Source organism: Penicillium canariense, assembly GCF_028826845.1.
Source record: "Penicillium canariense strain IBT 26290 chromosome Unknown utg000002l_segment0_segment0, whole genome shotgun sequence".
NCBI classification, from domain to species: domain Eukaryota; kingdom Fungi; phylum Ascomycota; class Eurotiomycetes; order Eurotiales; family Aspergillaceae; genus Penicillium; species Penicillium canariense.
Window position 1 is genome coordinate 1,844,709 of NW_026622729.1, and position 20,897 is coordinate 1,865,605.

The 20,897-nt window shown below is 53.9% G+C and overlaps 10 protein-coding genes across 10 annotated transcripts; 5 read left to right on the plus strand and 5 right to left on the minus strand.

Moving 5' to 3' along the window:
* Positions 1–1,521: 1,521 nt before the first annotated feature.
* N7482_003881 (exosome catalytic subunit DIS3) lies at positions 1,522–4,668 on the plus strand (the record flags this gene model as incomplete). Its single annotated transcript, XM_056686006.1, has 2 exons — positions 1,522–1,717; positions 1,772–4,668. 2 exons carry the CDS (start codon positions 1,522–1,524, stop codon positions 4,666–4,668), a joined length of 3,093 nt encoding a protein of 1,030 aa, XP_056544748.1.
* Positions 4,669–4,804: 136 nt separating this feature from the next.
* N7482_003882 (MCT family MFS transporter) lies at positions 4,805–6,407 on the minus strand (the record flags this gene model as incomplete). The annotated part of the gene is made up of 2 exons (XM_056686007.1): positions 4,805–6,109; positions 6,183–6,407. 2 exons carry the CDS (start codon positions 6,405–6,407, stop codon positions 4,805–4,807), a joined length of 1,530 nt encoding a protein of 509 aa, XP_056544749.1.
* Positions 6,408–6,994: 587 nt separating this feature from the next.
* N7482_003883 (uncharacterized protein) lies at positions 6,995–7,321 on the minus strand (the record flags this gene model as incomplete). Its single annotated transcript, XM_056686008.1, has 2 exons — positions 6,995–7,036; positions 7,124–7,321. 2 exons carry the CDS (start codon positions 7,319–7,321, stop codon positions 6,995–6,997), a joined length of 240 nt encoding a protein of 79 aa, XP_056544750.1.
* Positions 7,322–7,353: 32 nt separating this feature from the next.
* Positions 7,354–9,838, plus strand: N7482_003884 (LIM domain protein; the record flags this gene model as incomplete). Its single annotated transcript, XM_056686009.1, has 3 exons — positions 7,354–7,435; positions 7,533–9,445; positions 9,512–9,838. The coding sequence occupies 3 exons, from the start codon at positions 7,354–7,356 to the stop codon at positions 9,836–9,838; spliced, it is 2,322 nt and encodes a 773-aa protein (XP_056544751.1).
* A 372-nt stretch (positions 9,839–10,210) lies between these two features.
* Positions 10,211–11,418, minus strand: trm8 (tRNA (guanine46-N7)-methyltransferase; the record flags this gene model as incomplete). The annotated part of the gene is made up of 3 exons (XM_056686010.1): positions 10,211–10,872; positions 10,939–11,126; positions 11,252–11,418. 3 exons carry the CDS (start codon positions 11,416–11,418, stop codon positions 10,211–10,213), a joined length of 1,017 nt encoding a protein of 338 aa, XP_056544752.1.
* Positions 11,419–11,690: 272 nt separating this feature from the next.
* On the plus strand, positions 11,691–12,342 carry N7482_003886 (ESCRT-II subunit protein VPS25; the record flags this gene model as incomplete). The annotated part of the gene is made up of 2 exons (XM_056686011.1): positions 11,691–12,171; positions 12,230–12,342. The coding sequence occupies 2 exons, from the start codon at positions 11,691–11,693 to the stop codon at positions 12,340–12,342; spliced, it is 594 nt and encodes a 197-aa protein (XP_056544753.1).
* A 176-nt stretch (positions 12,343–12,518) lies between these two features.
* Positions 12,519–15,156, minus strand: N7482_003887 (uncharacterized protein; the record flags this gene model as incomplete). Its single annotated transcript, XM_056686012.1, has 3 exons — positions 12,519–13,175; positions 13,232–14,621; positions 14,672–15,156. The coding sequence occupies 3 exons, from the start codon at positions 15,154–15,156 to the stop codon at positions 12,519–12,521; spliced, it is 2,532 nt and encodes an 843-aa protein (XP_056544754.1).
* A 696-nt stretch (positions 15,157–15,852) lies between these two features.
* Positions 15,853–16,551, plus strand: N7482_003888 (uncharacterized protein; the record flags this gene model as incomplete). The annotated part of the gene is made up of 1 exon (XM_056686013.1): positions 15,853–16,551. The coding sequence occupies one exon, from the start codon at positions 15,853–15,855 to the stop codon at positions 16,549–16,551; it is 699 nt and encodes a 232-aa protein (XP_056544755.1).
* Positions 16,552–17,230: 679 nt separating this feature from the next.
* N7482_003889 (putative toxin biosynthesis protein) lies at positions 17,231–18,812 on the plus strand (the record flags this gene model as incomplete). The annotated part of the gene is made up of 4 exons (XM_056686014.1): positions 17,231–17,422; positions 17,555–17,693; positions 17,753–17,861; positions 17,924–18,812. 4 exons carry the CDS (start codon positions 17,231–17,233, stop codon positions 18,810–18,812), a joined length of 1,329 nt encoding a protein of 442 aa, XP_056544756.1.
* Positions 18,813–19,442: 630 nt separating this feature from the next.
* Positions 19,443–20,761, minus strand: N7482_003890 (ceramidase; the record flags this gene model as incomplete). The annotated part of the gene is made up of 4 exons (XM_056686015.1): positions 19,443–19,626; positions 19,709–20,225; positions 20,359–20,545; positions 20,672–20,761. The coding sequence occupies 4 exons, from the start codon at positions 20,759–20,761 to the stop codon at positions 19,443–19,445; spliced, it is 978 nt and encodes a 325-aa protein (XP_056544757.1).
* Between the last annotated feature and the right edge of the window lie 136 nt (positions 20,762–20,897).

Genomic DNA, 20,897 nt, shown 5'->3' on the forward strand with positions numbered 1-20,897 from the left:
GTGCTCGATTGATGGCCGATTCAAGGTTCGATCCATAATCGGACTTGTTACTTAGAAGCCAAATTCGTGACCGATTTGTGCTTGCATTCATGCTCGGATTCGGGCTCGATTCATGTTCAGATTCGTGCACGATTTAGATTAGATTCGTGTTCAGACTCGTTCTCAGACTCATGCTCAGACTCGTGCTCAGATTCGTGCTCAGACTCGTGCTCAGACTCGTGCTCAGACTCATGCTCCATTCTTGCTCTGATTCGTGCTGGCAATCGTAATCGTTGCGTGCTCGTGTCCATGGTCAAACTCGTGCTCGATTCGTGCTCAGATTCGTGCGCCAACTGGTACGCAGACCGGTGCTCGATTCGTACTCACATTAAAGCTTGGTTTCGTGCCCGGATTCATCGTCAAACTCGTGCCCGATTCAGGCTGAGATTCGTGCTCGGCTTGATGCTCGGAGTCATGTTCAGATTGACAGCTTCGTGCTCATATTCGTGCTCAGACTCGTGCTTGACTCATGCTCGGATTCGTGTTCGGATTCGTACTTGATTCGTGCTTGGACTTATGGTCAAAGTCGTGCTCGATCTATGCTCGATTCGCGCTCTGATTAGTTCTTGGAGTCGTGGTCGGATCGTGCTCAGACTGCTCGAGTCATGCTCGTATTCATGCTCGGATTCATGCCCGTATCAGGCTCGGACATGCGCTCGATTCGTGCTTGATTTAATGATGAACAACCTAATATGATAATATTAGGCCTATCGCGAAGCCTATCTCGTCAGAGTTGTAAATATCCTCTAGCTAGATATGGTTATTATCGATAACACATCGAAGGGTGTTAAACCACTACTAAATAGACTGTGGGCTATGATTTAGAGCACGGTAATAGTTATATTTCCTAGACCAACGCGTCTGAAGCTCTAGCTAGCGATATATGAATTCTAATAGCCAAGTTTTGCTAACTATAGGAAGGGGGGGCGCTGTGCCGTGAGCCGCGAGGATAATATTGGCTATATCTCGAATGGTAGAAGGTCTAGGCGCTAGACCTCGTATGTTAGTATCAAATATCTATCGTATTAGCGATTCTTCTTTAGTAGTTGGTAGCTTTATGCGATAGTGACGTTTGGACGTAGTAGAGAGTGTTCCGTTGACGCGATCGTGAGCTATAGAGATAGGTATATTATAATATATAGCTGCTGCTTGAAGAGAGGCAAATTAGCCATTTTTATATACCTTATAGCTTGTAAAAAAAAATATTCTCCTGATCCTGCGTTTTTGACGCGTTTTGAGCGTTTGTTCGTGTCGTTGCGCGTAGTGGAAGATGATGTGTAGGTACAAGAGACGCGATTTTGATGGAGCATCTGGCGTAAGCGGGTATCCGACGTAAGCGGGAACCATGTTATCTGGTGATTACTCAGCTATCGCGATGCGATAACCTTTGCCCGCAAATATTCAATTCTCACCAGTCCTTCCACCAAACGTCTGGTTTGCAAGTGATCAACAACTGCCGGCGGCAAGATTACAATCGTCGCAATGAAAAGTTTAAGGCGAGATGTTTCTTCCAATCCGCAAGCCGCCAATGTCACCAGCAAAGTCTTTGTGAGGTCTACGAAAAGTGGGAAGGTGCAAAAGATTGTTCGTGAGCTCTATTTGAGGCAAGACATTCCTTGCTCTTCAAAGCTCTGCTCGATATGCCCTTCGGTCGCTCCGGCAGACGCCAGTGGAAAAAGTATGAGCTTTTTTTAATGGTAGTGAGCCTGTGCTTCTAGCTAATGCAAAACAGTTGCGCCATTCGTCCTGTCCGATCGCCCGGCGGGCACCAAGGCATTCCCCCATGGTCACTACCTCGTCCCTGATACAAATGCGCTCCTGAATGGCATGGATCTTTTTGAACACACTGGTGCTTTCTACGATGTGATCATCCTTCAAACCGTCCTTGAAGAGCTCCGAAACCAGTCCCTGCCTCTCTACAACCGCCTTCTTTCCCTGATCAAGACTGATGAGAAGCGCTTTTACCTCTTCTTCAATGAGTTTCGCCTGGAAACACATGTGCGGAGAGGTCCGGAGGAGTCGATCAATGATCGAAACGACCGCGCCGTCCGTACGGTGGCCGGCTGGTACGAGGAGCATCTCCGAGCTTCAGCCAAGAAGGGCAAGAAGGAAAAGTCCGTTCCTGCGATGGTCGTCATTACCGACGATAAAGACAGCATTCGCAAGGCCAAGGCAGAAAATGTTACGGCCGTATCTCTGTCAGACTATGTCGCCGGTCTTGAGGACTCGGAGAAGCTGCTGGACATGATCAGCGAGGCCAGAGAAGCGCGGGATTCAAAGGGTTCTGCTCGTGGGGAGCTGTTCTACCCCGAGTACTACTCCATGTCAAAACTCATGACTGGGTTACGAGCGGGAAATTTGCACCAAGGGGTGTTCAATGTTTCTCCATACAACTACTTGGAAGGCTCCGTAAAGGTTCCGGCCTTTGACAAGCCGCTTCTTATTCTAGGTCGTGATAACAGCAACCGTGCAATTACAGGTGATGTTGTTGCCATTGAAGTACTCCCCAAAGACCAGTGGAAATCGCCCTCAACGAAAATAGTCGACGAGGAGGCCGTGACCAAGAATGACAATCCTGATACTGACGAAACTGAAGCTATTGTCACGGACAGAGAGCGCAAGGCCCTGCAGGAAGAGGTCAAGCAGGCCCATGGCAAGCACTCAGAAGGCAAGCCGCAACCAACCGCCAAGGTTGTCGGTGTGATCAAGCGCAACTGGCGTCAATATGTGGGACATGTGGATTCAAATTCAACCGCGTCACAAGCTGCATCGGGTCGGCGACAGCAGACCGTCTTTGTGCTTCCCATGGAGAAGAGAGTGCCAAAGATCAGAGTCCACACCAGACAAGCTGGTCATTTGCTCGGTCAGCGTATCCTTGTCACTATTGATTCTTGGGACCGGGACTCTCGGTATCCCACCGGCCACTACATTCGATCTCTGGGTGAGCTGGAGACAAAGGGTGCTGAGACCGAGGCTCTTCTCCTGGAATATGACGTACAATACAAGCCATTTCCCAAGTCTGTTCTGGATTGTCTCCCAGCAGAGGGACACGATTGGAGAGTCCCTACCTCCAAAGAGCACAAGGGATGGAATGGTCGACGAGATCTTCGCGATCTACTCATTTGCAGTATCGATCCCCCAGGCTGCCAGGATATCGACGATGCGCTGCATGCGCGCGCTCTTCCTAACGGCAACTTCGAGGTCGGTGTTCACATTGCGGATGTGTCACATTTTGTCAAGCCGAACAACGCAATGGACCTTGAAGCAAGCGTCCGCGGTACAACCGTATATTTGGTTGATAAGCGTATTGATATGCTTCCGCATCTTCTTGGAACAGATCTTTGCTCGCTCAAGCCATATGTGGAACGCTATGCCTTCTCGGTCATCTGGGAAGTCACTCCCAATGCAGAGATCGTCTCGTCAGACTTTACCAAGTCCGTCATTCGCTCACGCGAGGCGTTCAGCTACGAACAGGCTCAACTACGTATCGATGATGCCTCGCAAAATGACGAACTGACGGAAAGCATGCGGAACCTGCTGCGTTTCTCTAAAGTTCTTCGACAGAAGCGTTACGATGCCGGTGCCCTAAACCTTGCCTCCCCTGAAGTTCGCATTGAGGCCGGCGACGAGGCCGGCGACCCTCTCACGGACGTCAAGACAAAAGCCATGCTCGAGACTAACAGCCTGGTCGAAGAGTTCATGCTTCTCGCCAACATCACTGTTGCCACAAAGATCTACGAATCTTTCTCGCAAACTGCTCTTCTTCGTCGTCACGCCACCCCGCCACCCCAAAACTTCGAAGATCTCATCAACCAACTGTCAAAGAAGCGAAACATGGAGCTGGATGTCTCCAGCTCCGCTGCTCTTGCCAGCTCCCTTGACCGCTGCGTGGACCCGAAGAATCCCTTCTTCAACACCCTGGTCCGTATCTTGGCGACCCGCTGCATGACCTCCGCCGAGTACTTCTGTGCTGGCGCACATGCCGAGTCTGAGTTCCGCCACTACGGTCTTGCCTCGCCTATCTACACACACTTCACCTCGCCCATTCGACGATATGCCGATCTTCTCGTCCACCGACAGCTGGCCTCTGCTATCGGCTACGAAGGTGAGGATGGCCACGCCGTCATTGAGGGTGTCAGCACACGCGGTAAGCTGGAGGATATTTGCCGCAACATCAACTACCGTCATCGCAACGCCCAGTTTGCGGGCCGTGCCAGTATCGAATATTACGTCGGTCAGGCACTCAAGGCTCGCGGTGAGAAGATGGCAGGAGGCGGTACTGACACTGGCATTGAAGAGGAGGGCTACGTGATGCGTGTGTTCGAGAACGGCGTTGTCGTTTTCGTTCCCCGTTTCGGTATCGAAGGTGTTGTCCGCCTGGAGGACTTTGTTCTGCCCGGCGAATCCGGTGTCTACTCTGTTGGGGAGCGGCGAGAGCTGGCGGTTCACCGGACTACTGAGTTCGACAGCGAAGAGTACACGCTCCGCGTGGAAGAGAAGGGCCACTCTGAGAAGGAACGTGGTGTGAACGTTGAGCTTTTCCAAAAGGTCAAGGTGAATGTCAGCTCAGTCAAGGAGGAGGGCCGCGGCGCTGGCAAGCGCAGAGTACGCATCTTGATTACTGGTTAATCAGACAAAATAGTCATGGAGGTATAGAGAAAAAGAATGGCATTCCATTAATGAGATTATATGTTGAATTGTAAATCACATATATGCAAATCTGTATTATTTTCCAAGCTGTACAGCTTAATCTTTGTTCGTCTGTTCACACCCGCTTGATGGCAATCATTCTTGGCATTAGACTGAAGGGCGCCCAAATCTGTGCATCAACTGTGCCATCAGATGGCGCGGTAGATGAGACGGTTGCAGGGTGATCCTTTCTAACTCCACCGGGGATATCCTTGTTTGTGAGAGGGTCTTCGCGAGCACCCGATTCGTGCCGATGCTGGGCCCGCTCCAACTCTCCCACCTTCCAACCACGGACAAGCCAAAGGCATAGAGAAGCACCGATATATACAAATCCGGTGAAAAGCTGGACATTCAGGTAAGATACACCCCCACCTAGCTTGTTGGTGCGCAGCTGAAGGGCAATCGCTTCAGAGACAGTGCACGGCGGGACAAGAGCGAGCCAGGTAATGCTGAGGCCGGAGGGGAGGTCTCTGAGCCCGATAATCTCCGCCAGCACTGGGGAGACAGTGGCCCAGTAGGTTCCTGCGACTGTCCCAACCAGCACAGCGAAGAAGCAGACAACGCCCATGCTATCTGCAAAAATCCAGATGAGCAGACAAAACAGACCACACATGAACGTGAGGAACGTGGCAATGTTGATACGACCAAGCCGGTCACTGAACATGCCGACAAAAGGACGGCCGAGACCCTGCCCGAGGTTCAGCAGTGCGGAGACAATACTCCCTTGGTGCGAAGTCAGGCCGACCGAAAGGGCGAAGTTGGCCACACTGAACAGCAGCGCCACGTAGCCCAGCATACTGAAGATGCCCCAGCCCAGAAAGAGGAGGAACTCCGGCCGCCGCAGCAACGGGAAGTGGAAAGCTGTCAGACGGCTGCCAACGAGCTTGTTGCGGTCGCGGAGCAGATTCCCACACACCAGGTTCACGACGCATGAAATGATGCCCAAGATTCGGAACGCCCACCCAAGGCCAAAGCGGGGAATGATCGCTCCCACTGCAAGCGAGTAGATCAGGCCCCCGAGACCGGAACCGGCGGCGGTGATGCTCATCGCAAAGCTGCGGCGCTTCAGGAACCACTGCGGGGCGATGCCAACACTACCAACAAAGAGGAAGCCCATTCCCCACCCGAAACAGACACCTTGACTCAGGAAGATGTGCCATTTCTGCGTGGCGAAGGATGAGCCGATCAGCGAGAGCGTCTCGAAGAAGACGCCGAGATTGACCACGAGCCGAGTGCCGAAGGCTTGGATGAAATATGTGGCGAGTGGAGCCACAAGCAATGCACATGAAATGCTGAGACCACCAGTGAAGGCGTAGAAGAGGGCCGACGTGTTAGGGAAGACATCATGGGAGAGATAGTAGCTGAGGAATACGCCGTAGCTCTGCAGAGTGGGGTATGTTAGCGATCGAGCTCGAGCATAACGTTCGATGCTTCCGGGCCAGTTGTGTACTGACACTATTGATTCCCCAGGTGTGGGCGTTGATCCAGAAGACACAGGCGACGCAGACCCAGCCATATCCACCATCTGGAGGGACATCGTGCTTGTATTTATCGCCGGGGTCGATGTCAGGTTCCGGCTGCAATTGCGGGTTTTGATGCTTGGACTTTGACCTCGTCACCGAGTCCCGGTCATCATCTTGATGGGAACGAATGACATCGACTGGCGCATTGTCGGCCATGTCGATGCGCTATGCACAAGAAAGACTCCGAAACTTGCGTCGGTGTTACCGTCTTGCCAGTGGCGATGCTCGAACCTGGGACCCGAAGCAAGTTGCCGTTTCCGTCACGACATGGGGGCCGACAGGTAAGAGGTCCATGTCAGTGAAGGAATGATTATAAAATAGGAAGAGTCCAGACAAAAAACAAGGCTAGGGGACTAGCTTAGGCTAGTCCCTGTACGGAGAGGGTTTATGTCGGACTTGGGGCCGACTTTTATCTCTACGGGGTTTGGGTCTATACTAGACGCTGGAGCGACATCCGTGGGTTTCTTAGATGGCCCCTGTCGCAGCTGGTCGGTGGCCGCAGACCAATAGCGGGGGATCGTGGCGCCGGTTGGATTGCAGGAAGAATAAGATGTTCGGCAGCTTGTCGGAGTCCACGGCAGGCATTGGAGAGGATTGGAGTAGGAGGAGCAATGGCCGGGCGTAAAGTGGGGTCTCCGCCAGGCCGAAGACCCAGTTGCGGAGAAAAGCTGGGATGCATCCGCTGGCAGAAGTCTGACTCATGGGCGATCTGTTTGTATGAGTTGGTTGTTGGCTGTTGGGTATCAAGTATTGCGTGTCATGTTGACCCAAGTCTGCCAGAGTATCTGTAGGAGTATAAGTAGACAGAACATCCAAATCGAGACCCGTTCTGCATGTCCCCTGCACATGACGGCACCTGATCGCTGACTTACTTGATTCATTCCACGTGGAGCAAGCCCTAAGCCCTGTCCCGAAGCGGCAAGCGTATGACGGCGTTGCCCGGGGCTTGTTTGTTTGGGCTCCGCAATCGGGACAAGATCGCGACTACGGCCCCGTTCCTTAGTTCCTGAGTCTCCTAGTCTCATACCGCGGATGACTCGGCTGATCCTGACGTCCTTGGATTGCAGCATTGCTGGGCAGCTGTCGGACTAGAGTAGCAACCATGATGCACAAACATACCAAACCCATCGGCCAGCGCAAGGTCTCGCCGCCACGCCCAAGCTATATGAACAACGACCAGATGGGTAATCTGCCCCCTTCGAATTGGGACTTTCTGGCCCCGGCTGAAGCTTCAGAGACAAACATTCGTGCTTGAATGAGGCTAACGCGCCCTTGCGACAGCAAGTTACTTGAAAGACCTCCGAACAAACCGTCCTGCTCGTCCAACGGGGTCACGGCCCTTCCCCGGCAAAGCAGCAGCGTCGTCGCCCGATCTCGAGGAGGGCCTTCCTCCCCGCTCAGCCTCTGCCTTCTCCATGTATCGAACCTCTGGCAGTCCTCCCCAAGATGAGCCTCGCTGTGGAAGCGCCATGTCCCACCGTCGCACAATCTCCCATGCCCCCGAAGGTGGCCCGACCGGCCGCCCGCTAGCCCAGGAGCCGCGGTCAGTCTCAGTGCGTAAAAACGTGTTTCCCTCGCAGGTCTTTTCACGCCCCGTCGCCGCGTCGCCGGCTCCCTCTTATCGGTCTTATCGGGAAGATAAACATCGTCACCAGGAGAAGGAGGAGGCACGGGAACTGCGCGACGCACTGCAGGGACTGGACGTGGAGGATGATGTTCGACTTCACCAGGCAGCTCAGGATGAGGCCACAGAGTTGGTGTGGATGCATCAGAACCCCGGCATGGCTTATAAGAACCCCTATGCGCCTTATCATAACCCGGATTGCGGTGATACGGACCCCTCAATTCGAAGTCAACCCAGGAAGAGCTCTGAATCTGGCTCTTCGTCAATCAAACACCGCCATTCAAGTACCTCGAGTGCTTCCTCGAGTGGCCCCTCAAGTCCCGAGTTCGCAGATGTCACGTTGAATTCATCTGCGCGCAGACGGTCCTCCCTCGCTGGAAAGCTGAAGAAGAACCTCAAAGTCAACTTCGCACTGCCTGATGAAGAGAAGCCTACGCCCAAGCCTCGGACAGTTAGCGGCGATTCCTCCAAAGGAGTCTTTAGGAACCCTGAAGACCATATCTACGAAGAGCCCGAGGCAGCCGAGCCCCAATCCGACTTCCCCAAACTCGACTGTTCGGGCCTGCGCAACAAGCCGCGCAACGCCCTCCCGCGCCTTGGCAAACCGCTTCCCTGGCTGCAGGATCGAAGCACTAATGGTTCCGTGCGCGACAAGATCTCTCAGTTCGATATCCACAAGTACCCGCCTAGCCAGTCCCGCAACCCAGGTTATACGAAGAATGAGCCACTTCCACCACCACCTCCTCCTAGCAAAGATGAAGGACCCGTCCCCATGAAGGATGGCAAGGAGATTCGCGGCGACGATATCCGTCATGCCACGAGCAAGAAACTCAAGGACCGCAGCGAGAACCTGCCCATGCCTTCGGCTGTCAGCAACCGCATGGGGCGACCCATCGTGAGCTTCGACCCGAAATGGCAACCGAGCGACCAACCCAAGCCTCAGTCCCAGCCTCATCCCCAGCCGTCAGTGGCGAGTCCTCCAGTGCCTAGTATCACGGTGGCTCCTAGTGTTGAGGTCTCCAAGCCAGATCCTCCTTCCATCCCGGTGATCAATGTCCCCGACATCAAGGAGCCGACTATTTCGGAAATGAATGAGCCTCCCCATCCGCAAAGCATGCTTGCCAGGCAGATGCCGCAGCCCCAAAGCAACCGGACCCAACCGATGGCTACGAGAAGACAGCCGTCGGAGCTACAGGACCGTTGGTACACCCCGTACTCTCGGTCTGGCGTCCCAACTGCACGCTGCGAGTCCTGCTCTCTGTCTATTTCCGGTAAGATTGTTACTGCTGGAGGATCCCGATTCCACCCAGAGTGCTTCATCTGCTTTCATTGCCACACGGCGCTGGAGTGTGTGGCTTTCTATGAAGAGCCCGAAGCTAGTCGGGCCGAGAGGCTTGCGCACAACCCGGATGAAGAGGCACGCATACCCCGCTTCTACTGCCACCTGGATTTCCATGAGCTCTACAGCCCCCGCTGCAAGAGCTGCAAGACACCCATTGAGGGCGAAGTGGTTGTTGCCTGCGGCGCAGAATGGCACGTCGGCCACTTTTTCTGCGCCGAGTGCGGTGATGTGAGTTATTTCCATTTCCCAAGATCCCATATCAGTTCATTTTGCTTAACGTTCTTGTCCTTCTAGCCCTTCAGCTCGACCACTCCCTTCGTTGAGAAGGACGGCTTCGCATGGTGCCTCCAATGCCACTCCCGGCGCACCGCGCCCCGTTGTCTTGGATGCAAGCAGCACGTTCTGGATGACATGGTCATTACTGCCATCGGCGGGCAATGGCACGAGCGCTGCTTTGTCTGCCACGAGTGTGGCGACGGATTCGGGGCCGAGGGTCGATTCTTTGTCCGTGAGGGCGAGCCGAAGCGTACGGCCAAGGGTCGTATCATTGGCGGGCCGGTGCAGCTGGCTATCTGTGAACGGTGCGAGGGTATCCGTCTGAAGGCGCCTGGAATGTGTTGAGGAGAATCCCACACATCTCGCCAGCCCCTTTCGGACTGGAGACCAGTGGATGTTATCTAATGAATTTACCGCATGATGAGTTACTGATTGATTCGGCATTTGTTTCGGGCGATGAGATAGCATTTTTCGATTCTATACTTGTGTTCTATCTTGTCTTCTTTGGATTTCGGTTCCAGTTTGCCCTTTGGCGGGAGTTTCGAGTTTGACTTAGCAAGCGCATATTTGTTTATACGAGGAGACGTTTCATGTTCGCGGTACTAGCAATGCATGCATGATAGAGACTTCGACTTGGACCTGCAGAGAAAACGCCTCACCACACATGCTTTTTTCGGGCCATAGAAAGACCAAACAACGCATTCCTGCACCTCTCCTTTAAGAAGGCCACTCGGGGTCCGCCTTGCGCCGAAATACAGCCACGTACTTGTTCCCCTTGTTTCGGGTAACCTTTTTCGACTCCTCGGTTTCGAACTTCATCACCTGCACACAGGGATCGGCCTCGAGCTCCTCATCAGAGACAAGTTCCCACAGGTCTCTGATGCCACCGGTAGGAGCATCGGTCTGCTCAGCGCCATTCTCGCCATTCTCGCCATCTTCATTCTCATACTTGAAATGTCGCAGCACCCAGTGGTAGTACTCCTCCACATCAGTAATCGTGTACAACAGCCCGCCGGGCCTCAGCACGTACGCATACTCAGCATTCAGCGACTCTGAAATAATCCGCGCCTTGTGCTTGCGTGCCTTGAAGTGCGGGTCCGGGAAACACACGAAGATCTTTGAGAGCTGGTGGTGGGCGAAGAAGTTGGGCAGGAATTTCATGGTGTTGGCGCGGATGCCGGTGATGTTCTCGTAGTTGCCGGGGACAATAGTCGTCGTGCTGCCGATCTCATCGTCTTCCACATCGGGCATTGCGGGTGTATCTGAGGGTTGGCCTGTGCTGTTTCCGGCGGCGATGGCCTTCAGGTTCTGTTGTTGCAGGCGGAGAGCGGAGATGCGAGAGCGCACGTAATCGAGGACTGATACGCGAATTTCCATGCCTGGAGAGGAGTTAGTATGGTTCAATTGCAGTCGGGGGTCCATCCCGAAAGCCACTCTGAACGTACCAACCATCAAGGTGTCTGGTAGTAAAGGTGCCAGCCCGACCAGCAAACCGCCGAATCCACATCCAATGTCCACGACCTCAACCTCTCTGGTCAATTTCCGTGCACCGCTGAGATTTGTTTTGGATGGATCGGGGTCGACAAAGGCAGGGTAATGCGATGCCCAATCCATATGCGCGGGGCTCACGGGGCTGTAGTTCATACCAGTTAGCTCTCGTCCATTGCGGCCCCGAGTACCCCGAACAGATTGTGTGAGAAGCCAATGCGTTCGCAACACAGCCTGCAAGATGCACCGAGGAGAATGGAATGCACCTACTAGTCCAGACGGTGGTCCGAGAAGGGGTTCGCATGCGCGCGCTGCCGGAAGAATCTCTTCCTGGGCAACTTGACCGCGGAGGAGTCGCCATCGCCCTCAGTTTGCTCCTTGATTTTACGGCGGTATTCTTCACGCGCTTGGCGCTTTCCCGGTACTGGTGTTTCCATTGTGTTGATTGACTTTTGGGATACAAGCCTGCGTTGCGTGGGAGAGGAGAGGTCCAGACCTCGACAAGTCGGAGGTCTTTGGAGAAATAATTTGCGCAGACCCCCACTCCACTCCGCCCGAGCTGTGCTTATCGGCCATTGCTCTTTACTCCATCTTCTCCCCCGTTCACCTCCGCCACCTTCGACTGTCCCGACTGCTTCCACTAGTTCATTCGTTATACAGCATATCTTGGAGCTCTGTGTCTACGATCTACAGGCACGTATCCTGGAAAATGGCCACCGCAGCGTCCACCGCCGCGCCCTTCCCTTTCCCCTCCACCTACAACTTTCCGCCTTTCTTCACCCCGCAACCGAATAATACCACCCGCCATTCGCAGCTGCAGAAATGGTCCTCGCTGATCCAAGCCTGGTGTCGACACCACCGCACCTATCGCCTCTCGCTTGTGGACGCGGTTGACACTCCCCTTTTCCACAACGCGGTCCTGCGCAAGCGGCTCGATCTCGGCGAAGCTCGCGCCATCGTGGACTGGATGACCAAGAGCGAGGAGCAAGGTGGCGGCGGGCAGCGTGCGGAGTGGATTGTGGGTGCTGCTGCCGGCGGGAATGCCGCACCGAACAGCGTTGCGTGGATTTGGTGGCGCAGACCAGAGGAGTGGGCTGATGTGCTCACGGACTGGATCGATGCCACTGGACAGCGGGGGGTTGTGTTGACGGTGTTCGAGCTTGTGCAGGGGGAGGCGACGGTGTCGCAAGGTGAGCTCCCACCCCTCCATTCGGCTCGACAAATTGGGCTCTACTGATTGTTTGATAGAGTTCCATGGCATGGACGTCGAGGTCATGATGAAGACGCTCAATGTCCTTGTCAAGCGAGGCAAGGCACAGGTCTTTGGCAATGACGGGGGAGAGGGAGTCAAGTTCTTCTAAGCTAGAAACTGATTCTGGCTTGTTGTATCCTATGTGATGAATCATGGCTATTCGTTACAAACCAACGCTCAAAGGTCCCACGACGGGGGTGTGAGCCAATTGTGGCTGCCGATACTCCCCAACATTTACAATAGCCCTGCCTGGCTCCACCGCCTAAAGGAATGTTCAGACGAGTCCTACTCGTCCGCATCCTCGATCATGCCCTCATTCAGCTCGTACTCATCCGCCGATCGCAGCTCCTGCGACATGGCCATGTCGAGCAGCCAGTCGACGCGCACAATGCGGGGGGTCCGCTTAATGTCGCCAGCTACCTGGCAGAACCGAGGCCAGAGTCGGGCATGCTTGCGCTCAGCACTGCTGAGAAGGAAGGCCTCGTGGCGCCCGCCCTCGTAATCTTGCATGTCATCGTCGTCGTCGCTCTCTTCGCGTCGAGAATTGTTAGCCAGGCCAAGGCGGCCCCGGAAAAGCATACACTCTCCGCCATTGGCCTCTACAATCGACTTGAACGCGTCGAAGCCGCCGCGAATATCTTCCACGCAGTAGATGCGGAAGCCGCGCAAAAGCCTGTTCTTGTTTTTCTTCGCCCTCTCTGAGGACTTGGCGAGAGAAAAGTGGAACTTCGACTCCGCGGCCTTGTCCACCAGCGGGAAGTCCTTGGGGTTGAGCAACTCATCCTTCTTTAGGCAGTTGGCGACAAAATCGGTGCTCATAATCACTGGCGCATAGGCCAATGCATTAACGAACTTGGTGGTACGCAGAATGGAAGGCGCAGCCAGGTGGGTGCATCGGCGGGCATCTTGGACCACCATAATGCCGAGATCTCGGAGATGGCGCTGTGCGAAATATTAGCATCTCATGTTTCAATGGTACATAAACGGCGTTGACTGACCTTGTCTGCATCCTCTTTCTTCTCATTCCCCTTTCCAACCCACTTTTGGTAGCCAGTAATCAGCAAGTGCATCGAAATTGGCGGTCGAGACTTCTTCTGCCGCTTTGCATCAGTCGCTTGCTCGCTGTCGCTCTCCTCCTGTGGCTCGGCTGAACGGCGCTTTTTGGGGTTCTCAGGAACACGGTCCTCGTCAGACTTTCGTCGTCCCCCGTAGATGACACCCCCAACGCGCTTCATCTCCTTTTCGTATAGAGCGATGTCTGGGGCGATTTCATGGAGCCGTGCGGCTGCTGCATCCTTAGACTTGCGGCTGCTAGTCGAGGAGGGTGTCTCATTTTCCTTGTCATCGGGAATCAGGCGGGACCGCACAGGGGTTTGCGCCTTCTTGTGATCGGACGGTTGGCGGGAGGTCTTCCCTTTCGGTTGGGGGGTGCCGTGAGCGGTTTCACAGACCTTGTCGCTCTCCTTGGGGGGCTTCTCGGCGGGAGGCTGCATTGAAGCTGTGTTTTGGTCTTTCACTCGCATGGCACAGGGAGGGCTTGGAGGCTCCATGTCTTCAGGGGAGAAGAAGTTTTGCTCGAGGACGTCATGATCCAGCATCTTCTGGCCAGCAACATCGCCCAGGTTCGTCCGAGGCGGAAAGTGGTTGTAGCGGGGATCAGAGACCGGCCGCAGCTTCCATGCCGCGTAGCTGTCTTCCAACCACAAATGGTTTACGACCTGGAGGCCCCATTCTCGCGCCGCGCTGCATTTTTCACTGGTTCCATGGGCGGTGATCAGGTGCGTATTCTCTTGCTTCAACGTTTTGGTGCATTCAGCACCCGCTGCTGTAATCAGGTTCTCAAGGTAAATTCTCGCTTCGCCGACATAGTTGGAAAGACTGATTTTCAGCCCCTCAAAGCCAGGAATCGGCGTGCGCGAAACTGGATAGTGCAGTAGTCTATTCAAAGGCCGAGTCCAAGTGTTAAAGGTTATTAGATGGTAAAGCCAGGCGAGGTTTCCGACGACCTTGTCCAAGCGCGACGCGGTCCTATACACAAAACCCTCGCGGAATCGGCAGACCAACCAGTCTGCATCATCAACCTTGGATGTGACTGTGGCACCACCTCGGTTGAGCACGGCTTCAATAGATTCTAGGAGATGTGAACCAATGCCCAAATCTGGTGAGAGCATGACAGATTTGCCTGCAAAAACACTCGACTTGTCCGTGGGATGCGAAATACTGGCGGGTGTGAGCATTATGGAGGGCTCAGGGGTGGATGCGCCCGCCAACCCCTTGTTCTCATTTGAACGGATGGGAACTTCGGGACCTGCTCGCAATACCTCAGGGTCTGGAAGTGTGTATGGGCGTTCATCGATGCGTTGACCGAGTTTCAGACAGTCATCGAACCTATATCGCGTCAACCAGTGTGGCGCTTCTATATCATAGGCGAGACTTACCAATGTGGCAGCACAATCTTCACGCGCAATTTCTTGGTTTGTACCAGTCGCGCCTTATCCGATTCCACTGTCAAATCCACCAGGTGGGTGACCATGCCAGTAAGCCGAGGGCTGTACAATCCACCTTTGGCCAGCACCCCACCAATAATCGCGTCCTTGTCGCCCTCCGGAATATCGCCGCAGGCCACGACCACATCGCTGAGGAAAAGGCGCGGATCAGGGCTGTGTTGGCGTGGATTGGCTAGTTTCCGTTTCGCCAATGAGTTATGCACCCATGACGGCTTTACCACCGGGACAAGAGCCTTGGTAGCGAGATCATAAGTGAGGAAGTTAATGCTGTTTGCGACAATATGGGTGCTCTCAATAGTGTCATCTTTCTCGGGGCTTGTTTCGTGTATGGAGGGCTCGCCACCGTATTCTCCGATCACTGCTGCAAGCTGGAATTCGGGCGATTTGTGAGTCTCGTCGCTGTTGATTTGCGCCATCCATCGGAGAAATACACACCTGCTCTGCGGTCTCCAGGGGAAGATCATTTGAGCACACTATGCAGATGCGACACTGGTCGAAGAGTTTGGGCTCCTCGTCCGCCATGGTGACGACACTGGGCTGCTCTCGTTGCGGTTGTGGGGGACAAAGTAATCGAGGACGCGCCGCGCGTGAACGCCGACGCCCGGTCACGTGCCGACACGATAGGGTGATTCCCTTCTATAGACAGTTAGACTTGACATTTCCAGTGGTCGATTTGGTTCTACTTTTGCTAACACTTTAGATCATAAGGCCATGCTTATTGGTGTGCTCAATTCTAGCATCTCTGTCTTATGTGGATAATCTCCTCGACTTTCCAAGGAATGTATATTCCGAGGCTTGCGATTCTAACAGTGCAAGGGTATTCTTTAGTTATATTCAGAAAATTGGAAAAACAAAGAAAGTCCCTTACTTTGTTTTGCCACGTCCCCTCTAGGGTAGAACAAAGAGACAATCTAAAGTTAAATGGCAACAAGCAGGTACAAAAGACGTATCGAGACGATACAATCAAAGCCAGAAGCAATGCCCAATGAGCTCTCGAATATAAAAGCAGGAACCCTCCTCCATGGTCGCCTAATCAATTATTCGAAAGGATTCGAATCGGTTCACTTCAGGCCTTTCAAAAAAATTCATCTGACTTCCCTCACCTTGTCAACATGGACGATAGCAAAGGGCTAGGTGAGTGGCTCGATGCACTTGAGTGGGGCGACAATGATGAGGTGCGCAGCGAAGTAGGCCCTCTTGACGTGGATCCAAACCAAAAGGTCGAAAATATTGATGACAAAGGTAACCTACCCTCACTTTTTCCGATGACTCTCAAGGAGTTCTACGCGATTCGCTCCGACTTTGTAGTTAAACTCCTGGCATGGAGCGGTGGCCTCCCAAGTCAGACCACTGCAGAGATGGCTGAAGTCCTCGAGTACATGGCAGATGACTTTGATCATTTCAAGGCCCTAGCTACCGACAAGACTGGCGCTTGCTTTCCTATCAAGTGTGATCTTATCAAGAAAGAGCTGCTGGGCGTCATAAAGCAGATCCGAGACAGCCCGGAAATTAGCCTTGAGACAGAGGAGATTATGGACTACCTTGGGCGGGCTATTGGTAGACTCACGACCAAAGGCCTGGACTATTTTGAACCTGATGCCGAAGCAGTGGAGATGGAGGCGAGGATGGCAAAGATCCACTCACAGAACGTATGGGATATGCAAGATATGGGTTGGGGCGAAGAAGTCGAGCAGCTGCGTAAAACGCTTTGGACTTCTTATGTTAACCTAAATTTTTCTATGTCAGGTTGTGGATGTTTCCAGTGCAAAAGAGTCTGGCCGGATGAGATCGAATTGCGGCGCGCAGAATGACGGGAGAGGGAAGATAGGGCGGAGAGTAGAGATCTGGGGAATTTGAAGATGATGCCGCATATGAGCAAGATGAAGAACAAGTAAGTGGGTTGTTGTGACTTGCGTTTCCTTGATTTTTCATTTCCTGGTTTCTGACCAAGCTTCATTTGAAGCTGCGATTGATATCTTTTTCGATACAATCAATGCAAGCGGTCGACCATACCGAAATTCTGATTTTCATGTACGATGATAGCTCGTCTCATCATCTTCTCCATTAGAGAAAGAAGACATACTGTAGTAATCTAAAAGAACCCAAAGATTATGCGTAATATATTTATACTGACAGGATAAGGGTGCCGGCTGCATGGTTGTGTTTCTGACGGGCTGGTTAATCACGATTTGGCTCAAAGATAGCAATACAGTCATCACAGGTAGCCCTAACGATCTATATAAATCTGGGGAAAGGTAAGCAAGCATCGGACGGAATGAGAGGGTCCGGAGTATCCGCCACATGATCCGAAACCAAGGTAATCACGGGGGTGGAGCCGGCAGTTGCGAGCGCGGAGAATGCCCCTCGGCGCGGCCAGATGGGCCTCGGCCTAATCGTTCCCCGGCATGTTCCCCCATTTAATATCCCGGAGGACGCTGGTCGTTTTCCCCCATCTTTGTTTACGGGGAATAGTTCAGGTACCGGTCAACCATGTCGTCCCCCTTTCGTATCGTCGAGCATATCGTGCCATGCCAGCACCTCCGCGAGTATCCTGCCGCCACGGCCACAGACCAGGAGCAGCCCTTACACCTCGCCGTGAAACAGTACATCCCGCTCGACAACCCGAATCCGCAACCGGGCGATGTGACCATCCTCGCTGCACACGCCAATGGCTTCCCCAAGGTATGACAAGTGTCGTCTCGGCATTACAGCAGGGCCGATCGCTTGTGATCTCTGCCCTGCGCGCGACGCTTCTAGCGGCCACTATTGCGCAGGCGCAGGCAGTACATAGTACTAGGCTAATCAACGGAATAGGAGCTCTACGAGCCTCTCTGGGAGGAAATCCACGCCCGATCTCAAGCCAACGGGTTCCGAATTCGAAGCATTTGGATGGCCGACGTAGCGCACGAGGGCGAGAGCAGCGTGATCAATGAAGATTCCCTGGGCAATGACCGTACGCGGCTTTCTTTCCGAGTGCTGATGCGATGGATTACATTACTCACAATGCCACAGCCAGCTGGTTCGACCACCCCCGGGACCTCCTCCACCTGGTCAATGTCAAGCGCGCTGAGATGCCCCGGCCCATCATTGGCGTCGGCCACAGCATGGGCGGTGCACACCTGTCAGTACCCGAGACCGTTGCACCCACAATTTATTCGCCGTCGCACTAACTGGAACCCGTAGCACACAGCTCAGCTTGATGCACCCCCGACTGTTACATACACTGGTACTATTGGACCCTGTGATCCAGTGGCAGACCACCCAACTCGACAGCCTCGCCATGCTCGAGCGCAGGCGTAGTATCGCGAAAACTACCCAGCTTTCTACGTACCGACGCGACCTGTGGCCCTCCCGCCAAGCTGCCGCAGAGGGTTTCAAGCGCAACCCCTTCTATCAAACCTGGGATCCGCGCGTGCTGGACCGCTGGGTGAAGTATGGCCTATGTGACCTCCCCACAGCTATCCACCCGCTTGATCCCAAAACCGTCGTGGACAAGAACAACCCCCCGGTCACATTGCGCACCCCGCTCCACCAGGAAGTCTTCACCTTCTCGCGTCCAAACTACAACCACATCCCCGGCAGCGGCAAGCCCGTCAACCGCGTGACGCACCCAGATCTAGACGCAGATCACCCAGACTCGCACCCGTTCTACCGCCCGGAGCCGGCGCGGATCTTCTCCCAACTCCCACATCTGCGCCCTAGCGTGCTTTACATCTTCGCCGGCAAGTCAGATATGTGCCTGCCGGATATGATGGCCGACAAGCTCGCGAACACCGGCACAGGGCTTGGTGGAAGTGGTGGAGTTGCGAATGGCCGGGTGCGAGACGTCTATCTCAAGGACTTTGGCCACTTGCTCGCCCAAGAAGCTGTGAATGAATGTGCCGATGCGGCGGTGTGCTGGTTGACGCCGGAGCTGCGGCGCTGGCGCGATGAGGAGGCGAGCTTTTGGTCGGCGTGGAACAAGAAGTCCAAGGTGGAGAAGATGACGGTCGATGCGCAATGGATAGAGAATGTCCCCGCGCCGCCCCGTCGGCCGAAGAACGAGCAAAATGGTAACGGGTCGAAGTTGTGAGTAGTACGCGGTCATAATTTCGTATATAAACTAGCACTCCCCTGTTTCTCCTTTGGCGATTTTTGGACGACCTTATACATTAAACCTACACCCTGTTCATCTCGGTATTGGAGGGAGGATGATACTTGGGAAATACAAGATCATTAAGACCGGACATAGGTCAACACATTTTTTACAGCATTGATTCTTTCTATCGCATGTCGTATCCTAACGATGGGGGTACTCTGGAAACGGGGGGAGCTGGGAAAGCAACACCAAAAGTGGGAAAGAAAGCTAGCAGCCATAATGAAAGAGCCCGGCTCCTGTCTATAGCAACGGCCTTGCGCCATATTTTCCTCTTGCACGCCGGCAGGAGTGGGCAGACTCAGGTATGTATGTACCATGCCGGCAGCGGAGGGAGGGTATATCTATGGCCAGCCAGTAATCTGTCACCGTACGAATGGAGGAGGATGCTCCGGAGGGGTTACCAGCCCAATGCACCCCGGGCCGGCGGAGAGCACAAATCAACAGACAACATTGGGGAAAGGGGAGATACAGGGCAGGACGGGATTCACAATTCACGGTCGGCACGATCACCAGTCGCAAGGTGCCGACGGCAGCCGAGACAAACGATAAAGTTGGGGTGGCGGTTTAGGTTGACTTCTTGGCTCGAGCAACCCCGTTCTCAGACAACGGTGTAGTACGAACAATCTCAGGAATATGCCAGAAATGCTTCCAGCGAAGATGATAGTCGTCCTGGCGGCCGTTCAGGCAGTGCCGCAGCCAGATGCCCCAGATGATGTATAAGTATGCACCGATGCCGGTCATGATATGCCTAAAGAGTCAAAGTTAGCGAATAAGGTAATTTAGAAAAAAGGAATGAAAAGCCAAATCGAAGGTTTTCATGGCATACGTACCACCAACCATGTCCCTCCAAGAAAATGCCCCACGGCAAACCTACCCTCCGGCGCATCACGCGAATCTGCGAACAGAACTGGTTGTCCAGATTCCAGATAAAGAATCCACCCAAGAACATGCTTAGCCCATAAAGGACCATGAACCACATCGTCTTCAGGGTCTTCATGTCGCGCTCGTTCTCAAAACGCTGGCGCTCCTTGGAAGGCACGGAGAGGCCCTTCTTCTGACGCTCCAAGCGGTCCTCCTCGCGCGAGTGGCGCCACTTGGGCCGCAGCGTTGTCTCCATGGTATGCATGCTGCGCAGCACCACGACCGTGGTTAGTAGCGCGTAGGCATTTTGGTGGAACACCGGGTCTTGGAGGTAGTGGTAATAGAGGGTGATGAAGACGGCTAAGCTGAGGAGAGAGATGGCGAGGACCAGACGCACGCCGGTTGGACGCGAGTATGAGAAGGAGGCGTAGGCCATCAGGCAGGTTGTGTATATCATGGAGAGCTCATCAACAAGCTGCATGGGGTCTGTGCGTGCGTCCAACGGTTAGCATATGCTTGAAAATATAGTAAAGATCGTCATAGTCATCATGCAGACTATGGAGATTGTTCGGCACCGCGGCGGATCTTCAGGGTCGAGTTCGAGGGATTTTCAACTTACATTTCAGGGTAGAATGGAACAGGAAACTGCCTGTGCCAACCACCAGGTAGCCCAGGAGGGCGACCAAGAAGATCTGGTCGTGCCCATTGCGGCGGCAGCTGATGATGCCCTTGATACCCAGCCACATAAACAGGAGATTCGTCAGGGTATTGACAATCTCAGCAGAGTACACGGTCGCATAGTAGTCCTAGAAACGCAAGCCCGTCAGTTAAAATCTTACGGTTGAACGTGTTGCGTCCGAGCTACTGCCTGCCCGCCAGACTTCATGTCGTGAGGCAATCGTCGATCAAAAGAAACTAAAACCACTACATACCTCTTCGCACCAGTTCAGTGTCGACGTGACGGGGCTCCAGAACCCTGCCTTGGAAGGCGGATATGGGAAATGGGGCAGAGACCACCGCATTGTTGGAGAGGAGTGAAGAAGAGAAGAAGGGCAGCAGCAGCAGACGCCCCAAAAGCCCACAGGTGACGTCGATTACACACGCACCTCAATTGGGCCCCACTGATTGGTCCCTGTGTGGCTCCGTGAGATGCCGGGC